We start from the raw sequence: 27911 nt of genomic DNA, 5'->3' as shown, positions 1-27911 counted from the left end.
GTGGTTGTGTGTGTGTGTGTGTGTCTGTGGTGGTGTGTCTGTGTGTGTGTGTGTGTGTGTGGTTGTGTGTATGTATGTGTGTGTGTGTGTGTGTGTGTCTATGGTGGTGGTGTGTGTGTCTGTGGTGGTGTGTCTGTGTGTGTGTGTATGTATGTGTGTGTGTGTGTCTATGGTGGTGGTGTGTGTGTCTGTGGTGGTGTGTCTGTGTGTGTGGTTGTGTGTATGTATGTGTGTGTGTGTGTGTGTGTGTCTATGGTGGTGGTGTGTGTGTCTGTGGTGGTGTGTCTGTGTGTGTGTGTGTGTGTGGTTGTGTGTATGTATGTGTGTGTGTGTGTGTGTGTGTCTATGGTGGTGGTGTGTGTCTGTGTGTTTTGTCATTATTTGAATTACTGCAGTTCTCTTAAAGCGGTTTTGAAAGGAGAGGAAGGAAATCACGTGCTCTCTGTGTGACAGTGAGCCGTCAGGGTCGCGGAGAGACACGCACTCCAACTGCAGTGTGGAGTAGTGGTTAGGGCTCTGGACTCTTGACCGGAGGATCGTGGGTTCAATCCCAGGTGGGGGGACACTGCTGCTGTACCCTTGAGCAAGGTACTTTACCTAGATTGCTCCAGTAAAAACCCGACTGTATAAATGGGGAATTGTATGTAAAAATAATGTAATATCTTGTAAGAATTGTAAGTCGCCCTGGATAAGGGCGTCAGCTAAGAAATAAATAATAATAATAATAATAATAATAATAATAATAATAATAATAATAATAATAATAATAATAATAACTGCAAACTGACTGACTGAGACAAACTGGTTTCACATCTTCCCACTGCGACACCCCGTTACCAGCAGCGTGACACATTTCTACAGCAGAACATCTAAACATACACTTCCCTTTACAACTGAATCAACCCCCCCGCCCCCCCCCCCCCCGCCACACACACACACACACACACACACACACACACACACACACACACACACACACACAATCCTGTTCAGTTTGACGCTACAATATAATCCCTTCTTCTTGGGGTCTGTGTTAGTTTACTACATTCTGAAAAGAGTTTAGTTTCATTAAAGCTACAGACAGACAGACAGACAGACAGACAGACAGACAGACAGACACACAGACAGACAGAGCCCCAAAATCCTGTTCAGTTTGACGCTACAATATAATCCCTTCTTCTTGGGGTCTGTGTTAGTTTACTACATTCTGAAAAGAGTTTAGTTTCATTAAAGCTGCAGACAGACAGACAGACAGACAGACAGACAGACAGACAGACAGACAGGCAGACAGACAGACAGACAGACAGAGCCCCACAATCCTGTTCAGTTTGACGCTACAATATAATCCCTTCTTCTTGGGGTCTGTGTTAGTTTACTACATTCTGAAAAGAGTTTAGTTTCAATGGAAGGGGGCATTGATCATGTTAATAAAGCTAATAAGAGGTGAGAGAATGGATTTTAAAGATGGTCAGCGCTCCTTTAAAGGGAGGTGCCGGTGATCATGTTAATAAAGCTAATAAGAGGTGAGAGAATGGATTTTAAAGATGGTCAGCGCTCCTTTAAAGGGAGGGGCCGGTGATCATGTTAATAAAGCTAATAAGAGGCGAGAGAATGGATTTTAAAGACGGTCAGCGCTCCTTTAAAGGGAGGGGCCGGTGATCGTGTTAATAAAGCTAATAAGAGGTGAGAGAATGGATTTTAAAGATGGTCAGCGCTCCTTTAAAGGGAGGGTGATCATGTTAATAAAGCTACTAAGATGTAAGACTGTAAAAACACAGAATGGAAATGGATTTTCTCAAAGCGTGGTTTGCACACGTGTGATCGTGCACTTGTCTCGGTAACTGCGCGTCCCCTTTAAGAAGTAAGTCAGAGTTTGCTGTCTGTTTTTTTTGGTCCAGTGCAGGTATTATATTGATCTGGCTGGGCGTGGTAGAAGATTTTTGCATATTACCTCAGCTCCGTATACGTAGCATTGCTGCTGGGAAGGAGGGAGAGAGACAGAGAGAAAGAAAGAGAGAAATTAATAGATAGACAGACAGACAGAAAAGCGAGTCTGTCGGCTCTGTGTTCCGGGTGTGTAGGCTAAGCGACCGCGGAGATTTAGTGATTATGTGAAGCTTGAAATAATCCTCTTTACTCAGATAAAATCACTCTGTGGCAGAGAGGAGGAGGAGGAGGAGGAGGAGGGGCGGTGAAAGAGAGAGAGAGAGAGAGAGAGAGAAAAACCGCAACCTGCCTCGGAATCCACTGACAGTTCCGAAATAAAAACCAAAAATATATAGATTTATACAGAGAGAGAGAGAGAGAGAGAGAGAGAGAGAGAAAGAGAGAGAGAGAGAGAAAAAGAGGAATAGACGGTTTTGTTCCTCGAGCGCAAAAGAAACGCTCGACAGACGCCAAATAAAGAAGAAAGGAGTGGATTTATCTTATTTTTTGTAAAAGTGTATTTCTTAACTTTTTAAAATTTGTTTATTTAAATTTGTTTTGACGACAAAGACACTTTTTTTCAACATGAAAGACAGACTGGACCAGCTGAAAGCGGTGAGTGCCGGCGTTTCGTTGATTTGATTTATGTATTTATATTTTATTGAAATAACATTAAATGACTTTGTTTTTTAGAAGCCGTTACTGCCTCTCGCGTTTTATAAGTTGCTGTCGTGTGATTCGGATTTAGTTTTGACACACGTATGTCGTCTGTCTCTTCCTGTTTTATAATTTCAAAAATACTCTTAAAAAAAAAAAAAAAAAAAAAAAGTTAGCGTTTTAAAAACGACGCAGGCTGTTTTCGACGGGAGTCTGTGTCGGTCAGGTTATTATTTATGTAAGCGTGTGTTTCTGGAGCGCACCTGCTGTGACGGGTTGGGGGGTAATGACTGTCACCTGACTGCGGTCCACTGTCTCGCTATGCTGTGTTTTCCTCTGGGTTTGGGGGAGGGGGAAGGGTGAGGGGAGGGGTGGGGAAGGGTGAGGGGAGGGGTGGGGAAGGGTGAGGGGAGGGGTGGGGAAGGGTGAGGGGAGGGGTGGGGAAGGGTGAGGGAAGGGGTGGGGAAGGGTGAGGGAAGGGGTGGGGGGGTCTCGACGCTTCGATATGAACCGGCGCTGCACGCTGGAGGACAATGGCGGTGTAGCCAACCGTACCGCTTTAGGCGTGATGGTCCCGTTTCTAGTTTTTCACCGTGTGTCGCTTGTGTGGTCTGCTGAGAACATGAAAATATCATTTCACCCTCTTTATATGGTATAGGCAGTGTGGCTCTGACCTTGGGTGGGATATATATATATATAGCAGCGGTGTGGAGTAGTGGTTAGGGCTCTGGACTCTTGACCGGAGGGTCGTGGGTTCAATCCCAGGTGGGGGACACTGCTGCTGTACCCTTGAGCAAGGTACTGTACCTAGATTGCTCCAGTAAAAACCCAACTGTATAAATGGGTAATTGTATGTAAAAATAATGTGATATCTTGTAACAATTGTAAGTCGCCCTGGATAAGGGCGTCTGCTAAGAAATTAATAATAATAATATATATATATATAAAATGGACAAGGCTATATTTGCATCCTGAGCCATTTGAAAAAAAGGCATACTACCACAGTAGTGACGTCAAAAAGTGATAATTCCTCTCGAGGAAAATTTACTTGAACTTTGACCCATTCGACTCCTCGTGACCACTGCTTTCAATTCAAAACACAAAATGTCTTGTTTTCAATCACTCGACAACACCCACAGTACAGAAATGTTCATGAATGAGCAACACAATGAGAATACGCTTAAAAATAAAATGATGTCATGGGTCTAGCGCTGTATATTATAAAGATATTTCAGAGGGCTGGATCGCATCAATATCAGGGTCTAGTGCTGTATATTATAAAGACATTTCAGAGGGCTGGATCGCATCAATATCAGGGTCTAGCGCTGTATATTATAAAGACATTTCAGAGGGCTGGATCGCATCAATATCAGGGTCTAGTGCTGTATATTATAAAGACATTTCAGAGGGCTGGATCGCATCAATATCAGGGTCTAGCGCTGTATATTATAAAGACATTTCAGAGGGCTGGATCGCATCAATATCAGGGTCTGTTTCTGGACTTTCTGGGCCACCATACTTTACAGTAAAGCGTGATAACGCAGATCCATGGATAGGAGAGGGATTGAATTTCACTGCCTGCTTGGTTTTTTGAGAAATTTGAGGAATCGCTGAAGCAGGCATTTCATTTCTGAAGGGAGAAGACTAGCTCTACCTCCGCTACGCTCCCCTGCCTCCAAAGCCCGCTCCTTCTCCACCCTTGCTCCGCAGTGGTGGAATGACCTTCCTACAGATGTCAGGACTGCCCAGTCCCTGACCACATTCCGGCGCCTCCTTAAGACTCACCTCTTCAAACAGCACCTGTAGAACTCCTCTGTTTGTATCCTGGGACACTATCACCCTTCATGTAAATGTGCTTTATTTTGCTCTTATCTGCTCCTTATTTTACTGCATTTAATCCTGTACTTCAGAATACTGTAATCTGCCAAGTGTTTAACCTGTAGGACTTTGTATTTAATCACATCCTGATGTAACTATCACTATTTAATCATATCCTGATGTAACTATCACTATTATCTGCTGTATTATTGAATTGTGGTTTGTCACACTTGAACAAAAGTTATTGTATTTCTTGCTTTTATTGTATTACTTGTATTGTAACACTTGAAATGTATTTGCTTACGATTGTAAGTCGCCCTGGATAAGGGCGTCTGCTAAGAAATAAATAATAATAATAAAAATAATAATTTCACATCAGCACACAGAAACCAAACATGACAGAGAATGTGTTTGACTTCGTTACATCAGAACGTGATTCTGTCTCGTGAGTTTTTGATATATACTGAGCATCAAAAAAAACTTATCACTTCTATCTGGATAAAATTCACTAGACGTGACTGAAAAACTTCAGAGCAGGTGCAGTGACGTTTTATTGTGCTGATTAACAATTGAGACAAGAAGATGCTGCAGAATGATCTGTGGATCTGGGGCAGGTGTTGTGACTCTTGGTCTCCCAGCTGGTGGCGCTGTCCTTGACAGAGTGTGTCTGGTTATACCGTCTCTCCAGGTTTGAAATCGCTGGCTGTGAGCCACCAAGACGGTGAGCCGCGGCACGCTGCCCTCGTCCAGCCTCCAGCACGCCGATCCCACGAAGGAGACGCTCTCTCGACAGACGCGGCGTGGCGGGGGTTTATCTGTGATTTCTCTATTGCTTTTATTGAAGCTAGCAATTCAACAGCTGAATTCAATCCATATCCAGCGTCCAATCAACTTGTCTCACTAATTAGGTGGCATTCAAAATCCTAAAAGGTATAGACAATGTCGACCCAGGGGACCTGAAAAAAGAAACAAGGACCAGGGGAATGGAGATTAGATAAAGGGGCATTCAGAACAGAAAATAGGAGGCACTTTTTTACACAGAGAATCGTGAGGGTCTGGAACCAACTCCCCAGTAATGTTGTTGAAGCTGACACCCTGGGATCCTTCAAGAAGCTGCTTGATGAGATTCTGGGATCAATAAGCTACTAACAACCAAACGAGCAAGATGGGCTGAATGGCCTCCTCTCGTTTGTAAACTTAATAAGAACATAAGAAAGAGCTTCAGTCACTCAAGCGGGTCAAGGATGAAGGATCGAGCGATTTTTAAAAAGAAAAACATAGTCAATTATATACCTTTATTCTCTTCAATTATAGTAGTGATAGTAGTTTATTTTGATGCTCAGTGTATATGTATGTGTTTTTACAACATTGATAAATATCACAAAGCGAGGGGCTGCGTTGTAATATTTCACAAACTGAATTTATCAGTACTTCCCTTATTTTTTCCTGTTTGTTTTTAACCAGCGTTTATTTCCCCCCCTGAAAATCGCTTGCTTCTGAAAGGGTTAATTGACCCAGCGATGGCATGTGGCTCCATGGTTTGGTTACATTTTGCATGGTTAATTATCACAGCTTGTTTTTCAACACAGTGTTTTAAAAGCTCGACAAAGAGGCACAACAGTGGGGCGGGGAGGGGAGGGGAGGGGGGGGGTGGGGCCGGGGAGGGAGGGGGGGGGGGTATTTTAATTCCTCTGTCCTTGCTGGTGTTGTTTTATAAAGTCACTTTTTGTGTCGTTTTTCCTGTTCTGGTTTTGCTGGCACTGGATGTTGGATGTCTGCTTTGTTCTCTTCCCTGTGCTTGAGTACAATTTTGTATAGAGAAATATGTAAAGCAAACGCTGTGCCCTCCACAGAGCTCTCAGAATCATGTCTAAACTACAGCAGAGTGGAGCCGTTATTAACCTGCCCCCTTCCTGCACCACTGCCCCCTAGTGGATAGGAGAAACACAGCAGTAAGAAATATATATATAGCCCTGAATACAGCAGTGTTGTGTCGTTATTAACCTGCCCCCTTCCTGCACCACTCTGCCCCCTAGTGGATAGGAGACACACAGCAGTAAGAAATATATATATAGACCTGAATACAGCAGTGTTGTGCTGTTATTAACCTGCTCCCTTCCTGCAACACTCTGCCCCCTAGTGGATAGGAGAATTACCACAGCAAGCGAACAAGTTGCTAGATATTTAAGCAGAAAACCCGAGCTGAGCAAAAATATCTAACAGAGTCCAAAATTGAATGGAAAAGGTACAAAAATCATCATAAAAAATAAATTACATTTAAAAAAAAACAGACCTGTAAAGGGACAGCCTTGCCTGTAGGGGGCAGTAGAAATAACTTTAGGAGCTGCTTTTCAGTCCTTGTGTAAACCAGGCTAATTATATTAGTAAGCCAGTGGCGCCATCTAGTGTACAGCTAGGGTATCGCCAGCAAAATGTCATCCAAAGTGTTAATAAGAGTTTAATAATAAGACACACCTGAGCTTGTTAGCTAGACACACTGGGGCTGATCAAGCTGGTAGTAAAACCTGGACTGGATCACACTGCTGTGCAATAGGAGTCTGATTTCCAGCCCTGTTTGAAGGTTTTCAATCTTGTTTTGGTTTTCTTTGCAGACCTGCGACACGGATGACGTGGAGGATGTTGAAATATCTGTCGATAACGCGGCCTTTATGGATGAATTCTTCGTACAGGTGAGAGAGAGAGAGAGAGAGAGAGAGAGACATACATACATACATACATACATACAGGGAGAGGGAGAGAAAGAGACACACACACACAGAGGGAGAGACACACACACACACACAGAGACACACACGGGGAGAGGGAGAAGGGAGACACACAGAGGGAGGGAGGGAGAGAGGGAGAGAGAGATGCACAGGGAGGGAGAGAGACACACACACAGAGGGAGGGAGAGAGATGCACAGGGAGGGAGGGAGAGAGACACACACACACACACACAGAGAGATACACACGGGGAAAGGGAGAAGGGACACACACAGAGGGAGGGAGAGAGGGAGAGAGAGATGCACAGGGAGGGAGAGAGACACACACAGAGGGAGGGAGAGAGATGCACAGGGAGGGAGAGAGACACACACAGAGGGAGGGAGAGAGATGCACAGGGAGGGAGAGAGACACACACAGAGGGAGGGAGAGAGATGCACAGGGAGGGAGAGAGACACACACAGAGGGAGGGAGAGAGATGCACAGGGAGAGAGACACACACACACAGAGAGGGAGGGAGGGAGAGAGAGAGACACACACACAGAGGGAGGGAGGGAGAGATGCACAGGGAGGGAGGGAGAGAGAGAGAGAAAGAGAGACACACACACACAGAGGGAGGGAGGGAGGGAGAGAGACACACACAGAGAGGGAGAGAGAGATTAATGCCAGTTGTCTTATTAAACTGCACTCCTTGTAAATGAGGCTCGCTGGTCCAGGACTTGCAGAAAGGGGCTCAATACCAGGAGGTTCAAATCCCGGCTGAGCCTCCGACTGTCTGTCTGTGTGTCTCTGTCTGTGTGTGTGTCTGTCTGTGTGTCTGTCTGTCTGTGTGTCTGCCTGTCTGTGTGTCTGTCTGTCTGCAGCTTTAATGAAACTAAACTCTTTTCAGAATGTAGTAAACTAACACAGACCCCAAGAAGAAGGGATTATATTGTAGCGTCAAACTGAACAGGATTGTGGGGCTCTGTCTGTCTGTCTGTCTGTCTGTTTGTCTGTCTGTCTGTTCTGCCCTCTCGGCCGCGTGGGAGTGTATTGATTTTTTCCCCTTGTGTGTGTCTTTCCCAGATCGAGGAGATCCGTACCAACATTGATAAGATTGATGAGAATGTGTCGGAGGTGAAGAAGCTCTACAGCCTCATCCTGTCGGCCCCGACCTCCGAGCAGAGTGAGTGCCGACTCTGCACTCCCTGAGCAAACACTCAGCCTGCACTAACCAGTATTGCACTGGAACATAAGATCATAAGAAAGTTTCCAAACGAGAGGAGGCCCCATTCAGCCCATCTTGCTTGTTTGGTTGTTAGTAGATTATTGATCCCAGAATCTCATCAAGCAGCTTCTTGAAGGATCCCAGGGTGTCAGCTTCAACAGCATTACTGGGGAGTTGGTTCCAGACCCTCACGATTCTCTGTGTAAAAAAGTGCCTCCTATTTTCTGTTCTGAATGCCCCTTTATCTAATCTCCGTTACAAAAGCATTGGAGCATGCAGCACTGTGTGATCTGGTGCTGTGCTGTGGTGCACTGCTGTCTCTGCGTGTCTCGGCGTGGGGGACGTCTCTCTCTCTCTCTCTCTCTCTCTCTCTCTCTCTGTCTCTCCCTTGGCTGATTTTTACCACAGAGTCGAGTGCACAGATATTGATCGCTGTGGCGTTGAGATAGCAAGCCTCCATTTAAAAGCATTGCAGTGAATTGAATTGCATTGCAGTGTACTGTGCTGGTTTCTGCATTATATTGCAGTGCATTATATTACACTGTATAGTAATGCATTATATTACACTGTATAGTAATGCATTATATTACACTGTATAGCAGTGCATTATATTACACTGTATAGCAGTGCATTATATTACACTGTATTGCAGTGCATTATATTACACTGTATTGCAGTGCATTATATTACACTGTATAGCAGTGCATTATATTACACTGTATAGTAGTGCATTATATCACACTGTATAGCAATGCATTATATTACACTGTATAGTAATGCATTATATTACACTGTATTGCAATGCATTATATTACACTGTATAGCAGTGCATTATATTACACTGTATAGTAATGCATTATATTACACTGTATAGCAGTGCATTATATTACACTGTATAGCAGTGCATTATATTACACTGTATAGTAATGCATTATATTACACTGTATAGTAATGCATTATATTACACTGTATAGCAATGCATTATATTACACTGTATAGTAATGCATTATATTACACTGTATAGCAGTGCATTATATTACACTGTATAGTAATGCATTATATTACACTGTATAGTAATGCATTATATTACACTGTATAGCAATGCATTATATTACACTGTATAGTAATGCATTATATTACACTGTATAGCAGTGCATTATATTACACTGTATAGTAATGCATTATATTACACTGTATAGTAATGCATTATATTACACTGTATAGCAATGCATTATATTACACTGTATTGCAATGCATTATATTACACTGTATAGCAGTGCATTATATTACACTGTATAGTAATGCATTATATTACACTGTATAGCAGTGCATTATATTACACTGTATAGTAATGCATTATATTACACTGTATAGTAATGCATTATATCACACTGTATAGCAATGCATTATATTACACTGTATAGCAATGCATTATATTACACTGTATTGCAGTGCATTATATTACACTGTATAGCAATGCATTATATTGCACTGTATAGTAATGCATTATATCACACTGTATAGCAATGCATTATATTACACTGTATTGCAGTGCATTATATTACACTGTATAGCAGTGCATTATATCACACTGTATAGTAATGCATTATATTACACTGTATAGTAATGCATTATATTACACTGTATAGTAATGCATTATATTACACTGTATAGCAGTGCATTATATTACACTGTATAGCAGTGCATTATATTACACTGTATAGCAATGCATTATATTACACTGTATAGCAGTGCATTATATTACACTGTATTGCAGTGCATTATATTACACTGTATTGCAATGCATTATATTACACTGTATAGCAGTGCATTATATTACACTGTATTGCAATGCATTATATTACACTGTATAGCAGTGCATTATATTACACTGTATAGTAATGCATTATATTACACTGTATAGTAATGCATTATATTACACTGTATAGCAGTGCATTATATTACACTGTATAGCAGTGCATTATATTACACTGTATAGCAATGCATTATATTACACTGTATAGCAGTGCATTATATTACACTGTATAGCAGTGCATTATATTACACTGTATTGCAGTGCATTATATTACACTGTATTGCAATGCATTATATTACACTGTATAGCAGTGCATTATATTACACTGTATTGCAATGCATTATATTACACTGTATAGCAGTGCATTATATTACACTGTATAGTAATGCATTATATCACACTGTATAGTAATGCATTATATTACACTGTATAGTAATGCATTATATCACACTGTATAGTAATGCATTATATTACACTGTATAGTAATGCATTATATTACACTGTATAGTAATGCATTATATCACACTGTATAGTAATGCATTATATTACACTGTATAGTAATGCATTATATTACACTGTATAGTAATGCATTATATTACACTGTATAGCAGTGCATTATATTACACTGTATAGCAGTGCATTATATTACACTGTATAGCAGTGCATTATATTACACTGTATAGCAGTGCATTGTATTACACTGTATTGCAGTGCATTATATTACACTGTATAGTAATGCATTATATTACACTGTATAGTAATGCATTATATTACACTGTATAGTAATGCATTATATTACACTGTATAGTAATGCATTATATTACACTGTATTGCAGTGCATTATATTACACTGTATAGCAGTGCATTATATTACACTGTATAGTAATGCATTATATTACACTGTATAGTAATGCATTATATTACACTGTATAGTAGTGCATTATATCACACTGTATTGCAGTGCATTATATTACACTGTATAGTAGTGCATTATATTCCCCTGTGCTGTGCTGTGCTGTGCTGTGCTGTGCTGTGCTGTGCTGTGCTGTGCTGCTGTGTGTGCCGCTGTCCTGACCGCGCTCTCACTTGAACTCGGTCACATGGCAGCGCAGTGGATTAGGAGCAGGGGGCTGGCAGCAGCAACCCGGGATTATCTGTTAAGCTGTTTGGTGTCTCTGTGAGTGTGTGTGTCAGTGTGTGTGTGTGTGTGTGTGTCTGTGTGTCTTGTTTTAATGATTTTGTTTTTAATATTTATTATTTTATCATTTTTATTTCAGAAACCAAAGATGACTTGGAGAGGCTGACGGTGGACATCAAGAAGCTGGCGAACAGCTCTCGAAACAAACTGAAGAGTAAGAGCTGTCCGCTACGGGCGTGATGGGTCACGTGTCACGAACCGGCCAATCACAGTGCAGCATTCACCACAGACGCAGTCTAGGGCAGTGTGGGGCGTGATGGGTCACGTGACACGAACTGGCCAATCACAGTGCAGCATTCACCACAGACGCAGAGTCTAGTGCAGTGTGGGGCGTGGTGTGTCACGAACCGGCCAATCACAGTGCAGCATTCACCACAGACGCAGAGTCTAGGGCAGTGTGGGGCGTGAAGGGTCACGAAATGGCCAATCACAGTGCAGCATTCTCCACAGACGCAGAGTCTAGGGCAGTGTGGGGCGTGAAGGGTCACGAACCGGCCAATCACAGTGCAGCATTCACCACAGACGCAGAGTCTAGGGCAGTGTGGGGCGTGAAGGGTCACGAACTGGCCAATCACAGTGCAGCATTCTCCACAGACGCAGAGTCTAGGGCAGTGTGGGGTATTCTAGATGGGGCTTCTGATTTTCTGTGTTTACCCCCCACAATTTCTTTTTTTCTCCTCTCCCTTAAAGAATTAAATTGCTGCCTGTTAAGCCAGCGGTGTCGAACTCCAGTCCCCAAGGACAGAGGAGTCTCCAGGGTTTTTTTTTATTTTTTGATTCCAACTTAAGCTCTCGATTTTAACTTGATAACCGATGAAATTATTTGCCTAACATCTGGGTTTATTGATCAGGTATTGAGAAGAACATTGAAGAGGATGCAGAACGCTTGTCAGCCGATCTGAGGATAAGGAAGTCCCAGGTACAGCATTCCGACACCTCCCTAATCCATAATCAATAACCTGATCACACAGATCTAAACTGGCACAGCAGAGTGTGGTGAAGCACAGGGAAGCATTGTAAAGCACGGAGAGGTCTGGTAAAGCATAGGGAAGCATTGTAAAGCACAGAGAGGGCTGGTAAAGCATAGGGAAGCATTGTAAAGCACAGAGAGGTCTGGTACAGCATAGGGAAGCATTGTAAAGCACAGAGAGGTCTGGTAAAGCATAGGGAAGCATTGTAAAGCACAGAGAGGTCTGGTAAAGCATAGGGAAGCATTGTAAAGCACAGAGAGGTATGGTAAAGCATAGGGAAGCATTGTAAAGCACAGAGAGGTCTGATAAAGCATAGGGAAGCATTGTAAAGCACAGAGAGGTCTGGTAAAGCATAGGGAAGCATTGTAAAGCACAGAGAGGTGTGGTAAAGCATAGGGAAGCATTGTAAAGCACAGAGAGGTGTGGTAAAGCATAGGGAAGCATTGTAAAGCACAGAGAGGTGTGGTAAAGCATAGGGAAGCATTGTAAAGCACAGAGAGGTGTGGTAAAGCATAGGGAAGCATTGTAAAGCACAGAGAGGTGTGATAAAGCATAGGGAAGCATTGTAAAGCACAGAGAGGTCTGGTAAAGCATAGGGAAGCATTGTAAAGCACAGAGAGGTCTGGTAAAGCATAGGGAAGCATTGTAAAGCACAGAGAGGTCTGGTAAAGCATAGGGAAGCATTGTAAAGCACAGAGAGGTGTGGTAAAGCATAGGGAAGCATTGTAAAGCACAGAGAGGTCTGGTAAAGCATAGGGAAGCATTGTAAAGCACAGAGAGGTCTGGTAAAGCATAGGGAAGCATTGTAAAGCACAGAGAGGTCTGGTAAAGCATAGGGAAGCATTGTAAAGCACAGAGAGGTCTGGTAAAGCATAGGGAAGCATTGTAAAGCACAGAGAGGTCTGGTAAAGCATAGGGAAGCATTGTAAAGCACAGAGAGGTCTGGTAAAGCATAGGGAAGCATTGTAAAGCACAGAGAGGTCTGGTAAAGCATAGGGAAGCATTGTAAAGCACAGAGAGGTCTGGTAAAGCATAGGGAAGCATTGTAAAGCACAGAGAGGTCTGGTAAAGCATATGGAAGCATTGTAAAGCACAGAGGTATGGTAAAGCATATTGAACTAACCCTTATGAATCTCTCTGCAGCATTCGGTCCTCTCCAGGAGGTTTGTGGAGGTCATGACCAAATACAACGAAACTCAAGTGGATTTCAGAGAGCGAAGCAAAGGGAGAATTCAGAGACAACTGGAAATCAGTGAGTGAAGAATAATATATAAAACTATGCAGATTGAAACTCAGGGGGACTGTCTGAATCGTGTTTGGTGTTGCTGTATAATATATAAAACTATGCAGATTGAAACTCAGGGGGACTGTCTGAATCGTGTTTGGTGTTGCTGTATAATATATAAAACTATGCAGATTGAAACTCAGGGGGACTGTCTGAATCGTGTTTGGTGTTGCTGTATAATACATAAAACTATGCAGATTGAAACTCAGGGGGACTGTCTGAATCGTGTTTGGTGTTGCTGTATAATATATAAAACTATGCAGATTGAAACTCAGGGGGACTGTCTGAATCGTGTTTGGTGTTGCTGTATAATATATAGAACTATGCAGATTGAAACTCAGGGGGACTGTCTGAATCGTGTTTGGTGTTGCTGTATAATATATAAAACTATGCAGATTGAAACTCAGGGGGACTGTCTGAATCGTGTTTGGTGTTGCTGTATAATATATAAAACTATGCAGATTGAAGCTCAGGGGGACTGTCTGAATCGTGTTTGGTGTTGCTGTATAATATATAAAACTATGCAGATTGAAGCTCAGGGGGACTGTCTGAATCGTGTTTGGTGTTGCTGTATAATATATAAAACTATGCAGATTGAAACTCAGGGGGACTGTCTGAATCGTGTTTGGTGTTGCTGTATAATATATAAAACTATGCAGATTGAAACTCAGGGGGACTGTCTGAATCGTGTTTGGTGTTGCTGTATAATATATAAAACTATGCAGATTGAAACTCAGGGGGACTGTCTGAATCGTGTTTGGTGTTGCTGTATAATACATAAAACTATGCAGATTGAAACTCAGGGGGACTGTCTGAATCGTGTTTGGTGTTGCTGTATAATATATAAAACTATGCAGATTGAAACTCAGGGGGACTGTCTGAATCGTGTTTGGTGTTGCTGTATAATATATAGAACTATGCAGATTGAAACTCAGGGGGACTGTCTGAATCGTGTTTGGTGTTGCTGTATAATATATAAAACTATGCAGATTGAAACTCAGGGGGACTGTCTGAATCGTGTTTGGTGTTGCTGTATAATATATAAAACTATGCAGATTGAAACTCAGGGGGACTGTCTGAATCGTGTTTGGTGTTGCTGTATAATATATAAAACTATGCAGATTGAAGCTCAGGGGGACTGTCTGAATCGTGTTTGGTGTTGCTGTATAATATATAAAACTATGCAGATTGAAGCTCAGGGGGACTGTCTGAATCGTGTTTGGTGTTGCTGTATAATATATAAAACTATGCAGATTGAAACTCAGGGGGACTGTCTGAATCGTGTTTGGTGTTGCTGTATAATATATAAAACTATGCAGATTGAAACTCAGGGGGACTGTCTGAATCGTGTTTGGTGTTGCTGTATAATATATAAAACTATGCAGATTGAAGCTCAGGGGGACTGTCTGAATCGTGTTTGGTGTTGCTGTATAATATATAAAACTATGCAGATTGAAGCTCAGGGGGACTGTCTGAATCGTGTTTGGTGTTGCTGTATAATATATAAAACTATGCAGATTGAAGCTCAGGGGGACTGTCTGAATCGTGTTTGGTGTTGCTGTATAATATATAAAACTATGCAGATTGAAGCTCAGGGGGACTGTCTGAATCGTGTTTGGTGTTGCTGTATAATATATAAAACTATGCAGATTGAAACTCAGGGGGACTGTCTGAATCGTGTTTGGTGTTGCTGTATAATATATAAAACTATGCAGATTGAAGCTCAGGGGGACTGTCTGAATCGTGTTTGGTGTTGCTGTATAATATATAAAACTATGCAGATTGAAACTCAGGGGGACTGTCTGAATCGTGTTTGGTGTTGCTGTATAATATATAAAACTATGCAGATTGAAGCTCAGGGGGACTGTCTGAATCGTGTTTGGTGTTGCTGTATAATATATAAAACTATGCAGATTGAAACTCAGGGGGACTGTCTGAATCGTGTTTGGTGTTGCTGTATAATATATAAAACTATGCAGATTGAAGCTCAGGGGGACTGTCTGAATCGTGTTTGGTGTTGCTGTATAATATATAGAACTATGCAGATTGAAGCTCAGGGGGACTGTCTGAATCGTGTTTGGTGTTGCTGTATAATATATAAAACTATGCAGATTGAAGCTCAGGGGGACTGTCTGAATCGTGTTTGGTGTTGCTGTATAATATATAAAACTATGCAGATTGAAGCTCAGGGGGACTGTCTGAATCGTGTTTGGTGTTGCTGTATAATATATAAAACTATGCAGATTGAAGCTCAGGGGGACTGTCTGAATCGTGTTTGGTGTTGCTGTATAATATATAAAACTATGCAGATTGAAGCTCAGGGGGACTGTCTGAATCGTGTTTGGTGTTGCTGTATAATATATAAAACTATGCAGATTGAAACTCAGGGGGACTGTCTGAATCGTGTTTGGTGTTGCTGTATAATATATAAAACTATGCAGATTGAAGCTCAGGGGGACTGTCTGAATCGTGTTTGGTGTTGCTGTATAATATATAAAACTATGCAGATTGAAGCTCAGGGGGACTGTCTGAATCGTGTTTGGTGTTGCTGTATAATATATAAAACTATGCAGATTGAAACTCAGGGGGACTGTCTGAATCGTGTTTGGTGTTGCTGTATAATATATAAAACTATGCAGATTGAAACTCAGGGGGACTGTCTGAATCGTGTTTGGTGTTGCTGTATAATATATAAAACTATGCAGATTGAAGCTCAGGGGGGCTGTCTGAATCGTGTTTGGTGTTGCTGTATAATATATAAAACTATGCAGATTGAAACTCAGGGGGACTGTCTGAATCGTGTTTGGTGTTGCTGTATAATATATAAAACTATGCAGATTGAATCTCAGGGGGACTGCCTGAATCGTGTTTGGTGTTGCTGTATAATATATAAAACTATGCAGATTGAAGCTCAGGGGGACTGTCTGAATCGTGTTTGGTGTTGCTGTATAATATATAAAACTATGCAGATTGAAACTCAGGGGGACTGTCTGAATCGTGTTTGGTGTTGCTGTATAATATATAAAACTATGCAGATTGAAACTCAGGGGGACTGTCTGAATCGTGTTTGGTGTTGCTGTATAATATATAAAACTATGCAGATTGAAACTCAGGGGGACTGTCTGAATCGTGTTTGGTGTTGCTGTATAATATATAAAACTATGCAGATTGAAACTCAGGGGGACTGTCTGAATCGTGTTTGGTGTTGCTGTATAATACATAAAACTATGCAGATTGAAACTCAGGGGGACTGTCTGAATCGTGTTTGGTGTTGCTGTATAATATATAAAACTATGCAGATTGAAACTCAGGGGGACTGTCTGAATCGTGTTTGGTGTTGCTGTATAATATATAGAACTATGCAGATTGAAACTCAGGGGGACTGTCTGAATCGTGTTTGGTGTTGCTGTATAATATATAAAACTATGCAGATTGAAACTCAGGGGGACTGTCTGAATCGTGTTTGGTGTTGCTGTATAATATATAAAACTATGCAGATTGAAACTCAGGGGGACTGTCTGAATCGTGTTTGGTGTTGCTGTATAATATATAAAACTATGCAGATTGAAGCTCAGGGGGACTGTCTGAATCGTGTTTGGTGTTGCTGTATAATATATAAAACTATGCAGATTGAAGCTCAGGGGGACTGTCTGAATCGTGTTTGGTGTTGCTGTATAATATATAAAACTATGCAGATTGAAGCTCAGGGGGGCTGTCTGAATCGTGTTTGGTGTTGCTGTATAATATATAAAACTATGCAGATTGAAACTCAGGGGGACTGTCTGAATCGTGTTTGGTGTTGCTGTATAATATATAAAACTATGCAGATTGAATCTCAGGGGGACTGTCTGAATCGTGTTTGGTGTTGCTGTATAATATATAAAACTATGCAGATTGAAGCTCAGGGGGACTGTCTGAATCGTGTTTGGTGTTGCTGTATAATATATAAAACTATGCAGATTGAAACTCAGGGGGACTGTCTGAATCGTGTTTGGTGTTGCTGTATAATATATAAAACTATGCAGATTGAAACTCAGGGGGACTGTCTGAATCGTGTTTGGTGTTGCTGTATAATATATAAAACTATGCAGATTGAAACTCAGGGGGACTGTCTGAATCGTGTTTGGTGTTGCTGTATAATATATAAAACTATGCAGATTGAAACTCAGGGGGACTGTCTGAATCGTGTTTGGTGTTGCTGTATAATATATAAAACTATGCAGATTGAAACTCAGGGGGACTGTCTGAATCGTGTTTGGTGTTGCTGTATAATACATAAAACTATGCAGATTGAAACTCAGGGGGACTGTCTGAATCGTGTTTGGTGTTGCTGTATAATATATAAAACTATGCAGATTGAAACTCAGGGGGACTGTCTGAATCGTGTTTGGTGTTGCTGTATAATATATAAAACTATGCAGATTGAAACTCAGGGGGACTGTCTGAATCGTGTTTGGTGTTGCTGTATAATATATAAAACTATGCAGATTGAAACTCAGGGGGACTGTCTGAATCGTGTTTGGTGTTGCTGTATAATATATAAAACTATGCAGATTGAAGCTCAGGGGGACTGTCTGAATCGTGTTTGGTGTTGCTGTATAATATATAAAACTATGCAGATTGAAGCTCAGGGGGACTGTCTGAATCGTGTTTGGTGTTGCTGTATAATATATAAAACTATGCAGATTGAAACTCAGGGGGACTGTCTGAATCGTGTTTGGTGTTGCTGTATAATATATAAAACTATGCAGATTGAAACTCAGGGGGACTGTCTGAATCGTGTTTGGTGTTGCTGTATAATATATAAAACTATGCAGATTGAAACTCAGGGGGACTGTCTGAATCGTGTTTGGTGTTGCTGTATAATACATAAAACTATGCAGATTGAAACTCAGGGGGACTGTCTGAATCGTGTTTGGTGTTGCTGTATAATATATAAAACTATGCAGATTGAAACTCAGGGGGACTGTCTGAATCGTGTTTGGTGTTGCTGTATAATATATAGAACTATGCAGATTGAAACTCAGGGGGACTGTCTGAATCGTGTTTGGTGTTGCTGTATAATATATAAAACTATGCAGATTGAAACTCAGGGGGACTGTCTGAATCGTGTTTGGTGTTGCTGTATAATATATAAAACTATGCAGATTGAAACTCAGGGGGACTGTCTGAATCGTGTTTGGTGTTGCTGTATAATATATAAAACTATGCAGATTGAAGCTCAGGGGGACTGTCTGAATCGTGTTTGGTGTTGCTGTATAATATATAAAACTATGCAGATTGAAGCTCAGGGGGACTGTCTGAATCGTGTTTGGTGTTGCTGTATAATATATAAAACTATGCAGATTGAAACTCAGGGGGACTGTCTGAATCGTGTTTGGTGTTGCTGTATAATATATAAAACTATGCAGATTGAAACTCAGGGGGACTGTCTGAATCGTGTTTGGTGTTGCTGTATAATATATAAAACTATGCAGATTGAAGCTCAGGGGGACTGTCTGAATCGTGTTTGGTGTTGCTGTATAATATATAAAACTATGCAGATTGAAGCTCAGGGGGACTGTCTGAATCGTGTTTGGTGTTGCTGTATAATATATAAAACTATGCAGATTGAAGCTCAGGGGGACTGTCTGAATCGTGTTTGGTGTTGCTGTATAATATATAAAACTATGCAGATTGAAGCTCAGGGGGACTGTCTGAATCGTGTTTGGTGTTGCTGTATAATATATAAAACTATGCAGATTGAAACTCAGGGGGACTGTCTGAATCGTGTTTGGTGTTGCTGTATAATATATAAAACTATGCAGATTGAAGCTCAGGGGGACTGTCTGAATCGTGTTTGGTGTTGCTGTATAATATATAAAACTATGCAGATTGAAACTCAGGGGGACTGTCTGAATCGTGTTTGGTGTTGCTGTATAATATATAAAACTATGCAGATTGAAGCTCAGGGGGACTGTCTGAATCGTGTTTGGTGTTGCTGTATAATATATAAAACTATGCAGATTGAAACTCAGGGGGACTGTCTGAATCGTGTTTGGTGTTGCTGTATAATATATAAAACTATGCAGATTGAAGCTCAGGGGGACTGTCTGAATCGTGTTTGGTGTTGCTGTATAATATATAGAACTATGCAGATTGAAGCTCAGGGGGACTGTCTGAATCGTGTTTGGTGTTGCTGTATAATATATAAAACTATGCAGATTGAAGCTCAGGGGGACTGTCTGAATCGTGTTTGGTGTTGCTGTATAATATATAAAACTATGCAGATTGAAGCTCAGGGGGACTGTCTGAATCGTGTTTGGTGTTGCTGTATAATATATAAAACTATGCAGATTGAAGCTCAGGGGGACTGTCTGAATCGTGTTTGGTGTTGCTGTATAATATATAAAACTATGCAGATTGAAGCTCAGGGGGACTGTCTGAATCGTGTTTGGTGTTGCTGTATAATATATAAAACTATGCAGATTGAAACTCAGGGGGACTGTCTGAATCGTGTTTGGTGTTGCTGTATAATATATAAAACTATGCAGATTGAAGCTCAGGGGGACTGTCTGAATCGTGTTTGGTGTTGCTGTATAATATATAAAACTATGCAGATTGAAGCTCAGGGGGACTGTCTGAATCGTGTTTGGTGTTGCTGTATAATATATAAAACTATGCAGATTGAAACTCAGGGGGACTGTCTGAATCGTGTTTGGTGTTGCTGTATAATATATAAAACTATGCAGATTGAAACTCAGGGGGACTGTCTGAATCGTGTTTGGTGTTGCTGTATAATATATAAAACTATGCAGATTGAAGCTCAGGGGGGCTGTCTGAATCGTGTTTGGTGTTGCTGTATAATATATAAAACTATGCAGATTGAAACTCAGGGGGACTGTCTGAATCGTGTTTGGTGTTGCTGTATAATATATAAAACTATGCAGATTGAATCTCAGGGGGACTGCCTGAATCGTGTTTGGTGTTGCTGTATAATATATAAAACTATGCAGATTGAAGCTCAGGGGGACTGTCTGAATCGTGTTTGGTGTTGCTGTATAATATATAAAACTATGCAGATTGAAACTCAGGGGGACTGTCTGAATCGTGTTTGGTGTTGCTGTATAATATATAAAACTATGCAGATTGAAACTCAGGGGGACTGTCTGAATCGTGTTTGGTGTTGCTGTATAATATATAAAACTATGCAGATTGAAACTCAGGGGGACTGTCTGAATCGTGTTTGGTGTTGCTGTATAATATATAAAACTATGCAGATTGAAACTCAGGGGGACTGTCTGAATCGTGTTTGGTGTTGCTGTATAATACATAAAACTATGCAGATTGAAACTCAGGGGGACTGTCTGAATCGTGTTTGGTGTTGCTGTATAATATATAAAACTATGCAGATTGAAACTCAGGGGGACTGTCTGAATCGTGTTTGGTGTTGCTGTATAATATATAGAACTATGCAGATTGAAACTCAGGGGGACTGTCTGAATCGTGTTTGGTGTTGCTGTATAATATATAAAACTATGCAGATTGAAACTCAGGGGGACTGTCTGAATCGTGTTTGGTGTTGCTGTATAATATATAAAACTATGCAGATTGAAACTCAGGGGGACTGTCTGAATCGTGTTTGGTGTTGCTGTATAATATATAAAACTATGCAGATTGAAGCTCAGGGGGACTGTCTGAATCGTGTTTGGTGTTGCTGTATAATATATAAAACTATGCAGATTGAAGCTCAGGGGGACTGTCTGAATCGTGTTTGGTGTTGCTGTATAATATATAAAACTATGCAGATTGAAGCTCAGGGGGGCTGTCTGAATCGTGTTTGGTGTTGCTGTATAATATATAAAACTATGCAGATTGAAACTCAGGGGGACTGTCTGAATCGTGTTTGGTGTTGCTGTATAATATATAAAACTATGCAGATTGAATCTCAGGGGGACTGTCTGAATCGTGTTTGGTGTTGCTGTATAATATATAAAACTATGCAGATTGAAGCTCAGGGGGACTGTCTGAATCGTGTTTGGTGTTGCTGTATAATATATAAAACTATGCAGATTGAAACTCAGGGGGACTGTCTGAATCGTGTTTGGTGTTGCTGTATAATATATAAAACTATGCAGATTGAAACTCAGGGGGACTGTCTGAATCGTGTTTGGTGTTGCTGTATAATATATAAAACTATGCAGATTGAAACTCAGGGGGACTGTCTGAATCGTGTTTGGTGTTGCTGTATAATATATAAAACTATGCAGATTGAAACTCAGGGGGACTGTCTGAATCGTGTTTGGTGTTGCTGTATAATACATAAAACTATGCAGATTGAAACTCAGGGGGACTGTCTGAATCGTGTTTGGTGTTGCTGTATAATATATAAAACTATGCAGATTGAAACTCAGGGGGACTGTCTGAATCGTGTTTGGTGTTGCTGTATAATATATAGAACTATGCAGATTGAAACTCAGGGGGACTGTCTGAATCGTGTTTGGTGTTGCTGTATAATATATAAAACTATGCAGATTGAAACTCAGGGGGACTGTCTGAATCGTGTTTGGTGTTGCTGTATAATATATAAAACTATGCAGATTGAAACTCAGGGGGACTGTCTGAATCGTGTTTGGTGTTGCTGTATAATATATAAAACTATGCAGATTGAAGCTCAGGGGGACTGTCTGAATCGTGTTTGGTGTTGCTGTATAATATATAAAACTATGCAGATTGAAGCTCAGGGGGACTGTCTGAATCGTGTTTGGTGTTGCTGTATAATATATAAAACTATGCAGATTGAAACTCAGGGGGACTGTCTGAATCGTGTTTGGTGTTGCTGTATAATATATAAAACTATGCAGATTGAAGCTCAGGGGGACTGTCTGAATCGTGTTTGGTGTTGCTGTATAATATATAAAACTATGCAGATTGAAGCTCAGGGGGACTGTCTGAATCGTGTTTGGTGTTGCTGTATAATATATAAAACTATGCAGATTGAAGCTCAGGGGGACTGTCTGAATCGTGTTTGGTGTTGCTGTATAATATATAAAACTATGCAGATTGAAGCTCAGGGGGACTGTCTGAATCGTGTTTGGTGTTGCTGTATAATATATAAAACTATGCAGATTGAAACTCAGGGGGACTGTCTGAATCGTGTTTGGTGTTGCTGTATAATATATAAAACTATGCAGATTGAAGCTCAGGGGGACTGTCTGAATCGTGTTTGGTGTTGCTGTATAATATATAAAACTATGCAGATTGAAGCTCAGGGGGACTGTCTGAATCGTGTTTGGTGTTGCTGTATAATATATAGAACTATGCAGATTGAAGCTCAGGGGGACTGTCTGAATCGTGTTTGGTGTTGCTGTATAATATATAAAACTATGCAGATTGAAGCTCAGGGGGACTGTCTGAATCGTGTTTGGTGTTGCTGTATAATATATAAAACTATGCAGATTGAAGCTCAGGGGGACTGTCTGAATCGTGTTTGGTGTTGCTGTATAATATATAAAACTATGCAGATTGAAGCTCAGGGGGACTGTCTGAATCGTGTTTGGTGTTGCTGTATAATATATAAAACTATGCAGATTGAAGCTCAGGGGGCTGTCTGAATCGTGTTTGGTGTTGCTGTATAATATATAAAACTATGCAGATTGAAGCTCAGGGTGACTGTCTGAATCGTGTTTGGTGTTGCTGTATAATATATAAAACTATGCAGATTGAAGCTCAGGGGGACTGTCTGAATCGTGTTTGGTGTTGCTGTATAATATATAAAACTATGCAGATTGAAACTCAGGGGGACTGTCTGAATCGTGTTTGGTGTTGCTGTATAATATATAAAACTATGCAGATTGAAGCTCAGGGGGACTGTCTGAATCGTGTTTGGTGTTGCTGTATAATATATAAAACTATGCAGATTGAAGCTCAGGGGGACTGTCTGAATCGTGTTTGGTGTTGCTGTATAATATATAAAACTATGCAGATTGAAACTCAGGGGGACTGTCTGAATCGTGTTTGGTGTTGCTGTATAATATATAAAACTATGCAGATTGAAACTCAGGGGGACTGTCTGAATCGTGTTTGGTGTTGCTGTATAATATATAAAACTATGCAGATTGAAGCTCAGGGGGGCTGTCTGAATCGTGTTTGGTGTTGCTGTATAATATATAAAACTATGCAGATTGAAACTCAGGGGGACTGTCTGAATCGTGTTTGGTGTTGCTGTATAATATATAAAACTATGCAGATTGAATCTCAGGGGGACTGCCTGAATCGTGTTTGGTGTTGCTGTATAATATATAAAACTATGCAGATTGAAACTCAGGGGGACTGTCTGAATCGTGTTTGCTGTTGCTGTATAATATATAAAACTATGCAGATTGAAACTCAGGGGGACTGTCTGAATCGTGTTTGGTGTTGCTGTATAATATATAAAACTATGCAGATTGAAACTCAGGGGGACTGTCTGAATCGTGTTTGGTGTTGCTGTATAATATATAGAACTATGCAGATTGAAGCTCAGGGGGGCTGTCTGAATCGTGTTTGGTGTTGCTGTATAATATATAAAACTATGCAGATTGAAACTCAGGGGGACTGTCTGAATCGTGTTTGGTGTTGCTGTATAATATATAAAACTATGCAGATTGAAACTCAGGGGGACTGTCTGAATCGTGTTTGGTGTTGCTGTATAATATATAAAACTATGCAGATCGAAACTCAGGGGGACTGTCTGAATCGTGTTTGGTGTTGCTGTATAATATATAAAACTATGCAGATTGAAACTCAGGGGGACTGTCTGAATCGTGTTTGGTGTTGCTGTATAATATATAAAACTATGCAGATTGAAGCTCAGGGGGACTGTCTGAATCGTGTTTGGTGTTGCTGTATAATATATAAAACTATGCAGATTGAAGCTCAGGGGGACTGTCTGAATCGTGTTTGGTGTTGCTGTATAATATATAGAACTATGCAGATTGAAGCTCAGGGGGGCTGTCTGAATCGTGTTTGGTGTTGCTGTATAATATATAAAACTATGCAGATTGAAACTCAGGGGGACTGTCTGAATCGTGTTTGGTGTTGCTGTATAATATATAAAACTATGCAGATTGAAACTCAGGGGGACTGTCTGAATCGTGTTTGGTGTTGCTGTATAATATATAAAACTATGCAGATTGAAACTCAGGGGGACTGTCTGAATCGTGTTTGGTGTTGCTGTATAATATATAAAACTATGCAGATTGAAACTCAGGGGGACTGTCTGAATCGTGTTTGGTGTTGCTGTATAATATATAAAACTATGCAGATTGAAGCTCAGGGGGACTGTCTGAATCGTGTTTGGTGTTGCTGTATAATATATAAAACTATGCAGATTGAAGCTCAGGGGGACTGTCTGAATCGTGTTTGGTGTTGCTGTATAATATATAGAACTATGCAGATTGAAACTCAGGGGGACTGTCTGAATCGTGTTTGGTGTTGCTGTATAATATATAAAACTATGCAGATTGAAACTCAGGGGGACTGTCTGAATCGTGTTTGGTGTTGCTGTATAATATATAAAACTATGCAGATTGAAACTCAGGGGGACTGTCTGAATCGTGTTTGGTGTTGCTGTATAATATATAAAACTATGCAGATTGAAACTCAGGGGGACTGTCTGAATCGTGTTTGGTGTTGCTGTATAATATATAAAACTATGCAGATTGAAACTCAGGGGGACTGTCTGAATCGTGTTTGGTGTTGCTGTATAATATATATCTCTATGCAGATTGAAGCTCAGGGGGTCTGTGTGATGGTTCTGTTCACGCTGTTTCTCTGTGTGTTTCTAAGCTGGTAAAAGCACCACGGATGAGGAATTGGAGGAGATGTTGGAAAGTGGGAGTTCAGCCATATTCACAGCGGGGGTAAGGAAAGACATTTTTTCAATCTGCAGTCCTTCTAAAAGTGTGTGTGTGCAGATATATCAGATGTCTCTCCTCTCTCCTCCTCCCCTCCTCCCTCTCTCTCTCTCTCCCCTCTCTCCCCTCCCTCTCTCCCCCCTCTCTCTCTCTCTCCCTCCCTCCTCTCCTTTCTCCTCCCCTCTCCCTCTCCTCCTCTCCCCCCTCCACTCTCTCCTCTCTCCTCTCCTCCCTCTCTCTCCCCTCTCTCTCCCCTCTCTCTCCCCTCCCTCTCTCCCCCCTCTCTCTCCTCTCTCCTCTCTCCTCCCTTCTCTCTCTCCTCTCCTCTCTCCTCCCTTCTCTCTCTCCCTCTCTCCCCCTCTCTCTCTCTCCTCTCTCTCCTCTCCTCCCTCTCTCTCTCCTCTCCTCCCTCTCTCTCTCCCTCTCTCTCTCCTCTCTCCTCTCTCCTCTCCTCTCTCTCTCTCCTCTCCTCCCTCTCTCTCTCTCCTCTCTCTCCCCCCTCTCTTCCCCTCTCTCCCCCCCTCTCTCTCTCTCTCTCCCTCTCTCTCTCTCCTCTCCTCCCTCTCTCCCCCCTCTCTCTCCCTCTCTCCCTCTCTCCCCCCTCTCTCCTCTCCTCTCTCTAGATCATTGAGTCCAACATCTCGAAGCAGGCTCTGAGTGAGATCGAGTCGAGACACAAGGACATCGTGCGGCTGGAGAGCAGCATCAAGGAGCTGCATGACATGTTCGTGGACATCGCCATGCTGGTGGAGAACCAGGTAACTGGGAGGGGGGGGGGGGGCTCATGGGAAACGGAGTTCTTTACACACTCGAGGACAGCTGGGACTACAGCATTAGTAACAGTAGGGGATCATGGGAAGTGTAGTTCTTTATATACAAGACAGCTGGGACTACAGTATTAGTAACAGTAGGGGATCATGGGAAGTGTAGTTCTTTATATACAAGACAACTGGGACTACAGTATTAGTAACAGTGAGGGGTCATGGGAAGTGTAGTTCTTTATATACAAGACAACTGGGACTACAGTATTAGTAACAGTGGGGGATCATGGGAAGTGTAGTTTATATACAAGACAACTGGGACCTACAGTATTAGTAACAGCGGGGGATCATGGGAAGTGTAGTTCTTTATATATGAGACAACTGGGACTACATGTTGATTGATTGATTGGTGCTTGTATAATCCCTCATGTTGTTTGATTGATTGGTGTTTGTATAATTGCTCATGTTGTTTGATTGATTGATTGGTGCTTGTATAATCCCTCATGATTGATTGATTGATTGATTGGTGCTTGTATAATCCCTCATGATTGATTGATTGGTGCTTGTATAATCCCTCATGATTGATTGATTGGTGCTTGTATAATCCCTCATGTTGATTGATTGATTGGTGCTTGTATAATCCCTCATGTTGATTGATTGGTGCTTGTATAATCCCTCATGATTGATTGATTGGTGCTTGTATAATCCCTCATGTTGATTGATTGATTGGTGCTTGTATAATCCCTCATGTTTGATTGATTGATTGGTGCTTGTATAATCCCTCATTTTGATTGATTGATTGGTGCTTGTATAATCCCTCATGTTGATTGATTGATTGGTGTTGTATAATCCCTCATGTTGATTGATTGGTGCTTGTATAATCCCTCATGTTGTTTGATTGATTGGTGTTTGTATAATCCCTCATGTTGATTGATTGATTGGTTCTTGTATAATCCCTCATGTTGATTGATTGATTGATTGGTGCTTGTATAATCCCTCATGTTGTTTGATTGATTGATTGGTTCTTGTATAATCCCTCATGTTGATTGATTGATTGATTGGTGCTTGTATAATCCCTCATGTTGTTTGATTGATTGATTGGTGCTTGTATAATCCCTCATGTTGATTGATTGATTGGTGCTTGTATAATCCCTCATGTTGATTGATTGATTGGTGCTTGTATAATCCCTCATGTTGATTGATTGATTGGTGCTTGTATAATCCCTCATGTTTGATTGATTGGTGCTTGTATAATCCCTCATGTTGATTGATTGGTGCTTGTATAATCCCTCATGTTGATTGATTGATTGGTGCTTGTATAATCCCTCATGTTGATTGATTGATTGGTGCTTGTATAATCCCTCATGTTGTTTGATTGATTGGTGCTTGTATAATCCCTCATGTTGATTGATTGGTGCTTGTATAATCCCTCATGTTGATTGATTGATTGGTGCTTGTATAATCCCTCATGTTGATTGATTGATTGGTGCTTGTATAATCCCTCATGTTGATTGATTGATTGGTGCTTGTATAATCCCTCATGTTGATTGATTGATTGGTGCTTGTATAATCCCTCATGTTGATTGATTGATTGGTGCTTGTATAATCCCTCATGTTGTTTGATTGATTGGTGCTTGTATAATCCCTCATGTTGTTTGATTGATTGGTGCTTGTA

At 41.1% G+C, this 27911-nt stretch overlaps 1 protein-coding gene across 5 annotated transcripts in view; it reads left to right on the top strand.

Moving 5' to 3' along the window:
* The first annotated feature begins 1925 nt into the window (after nt 1–1925).
* LOC117410220 (syntaxin-3-like) overlaps nt 1926–27911 on the top strand; it is a 37396-nt gene continuing 11410 nt past the window's right edge. For 3 of the 5 annotated variants that reach the window (XM_059020216.1, XM_059020215.1, XM_059020214.1), the window contains exons 1-8: nt 1927–2541; nt 7014–7091; nt 8188–8287; nt 11423–11497; nt 12195–12262; nt 13458–13566; nt 25408–25481; nt 26099–26233. In XM_059020216.1, the coding sequence (XP_058876199.1) occupies nt 2512–2541; nt 7014–7091; nt 8188–8287; nt 11423–11497; nt 12195–12262; nt 13458–13566; nt 25408–25481; nt 26099–26233 (669 nt within the window). In that variant the 5' untranslated portion in view covers nt 1927–2511. Of the gene's footprint in view, nt 2542–7013; nt 7092–8187; nt 8288–11422; nt 11498–12194; nt 12263–13457; nt 13567–25407; nt 25482–26098; nt 26234–27911 lie in introns of all 5 variants that reach the window. The other 2 variants (XM_059020218.1, XM_059020217.1) reach the window with 2 other exon arrangements.

Source organism: Acipenser ruthenus, unplaced genomic scaffold (genome assembly GCF_902713425.1).
Source record: "Acipenser ruthenus unplaced genomic scaffold, fAciRut3.2 maternal haplotype, whole genome shotgun sequence".
Lineage (NCBI taxonomy): Eukaryota > Metazoa > Chordata > Actinopteri > Acipenseriformes > Acipenseridae > Acipenser > Acipenser ruthenus.
This window is presented reverse-complemented; position numbering and strand designations above follow the sequence as displayed.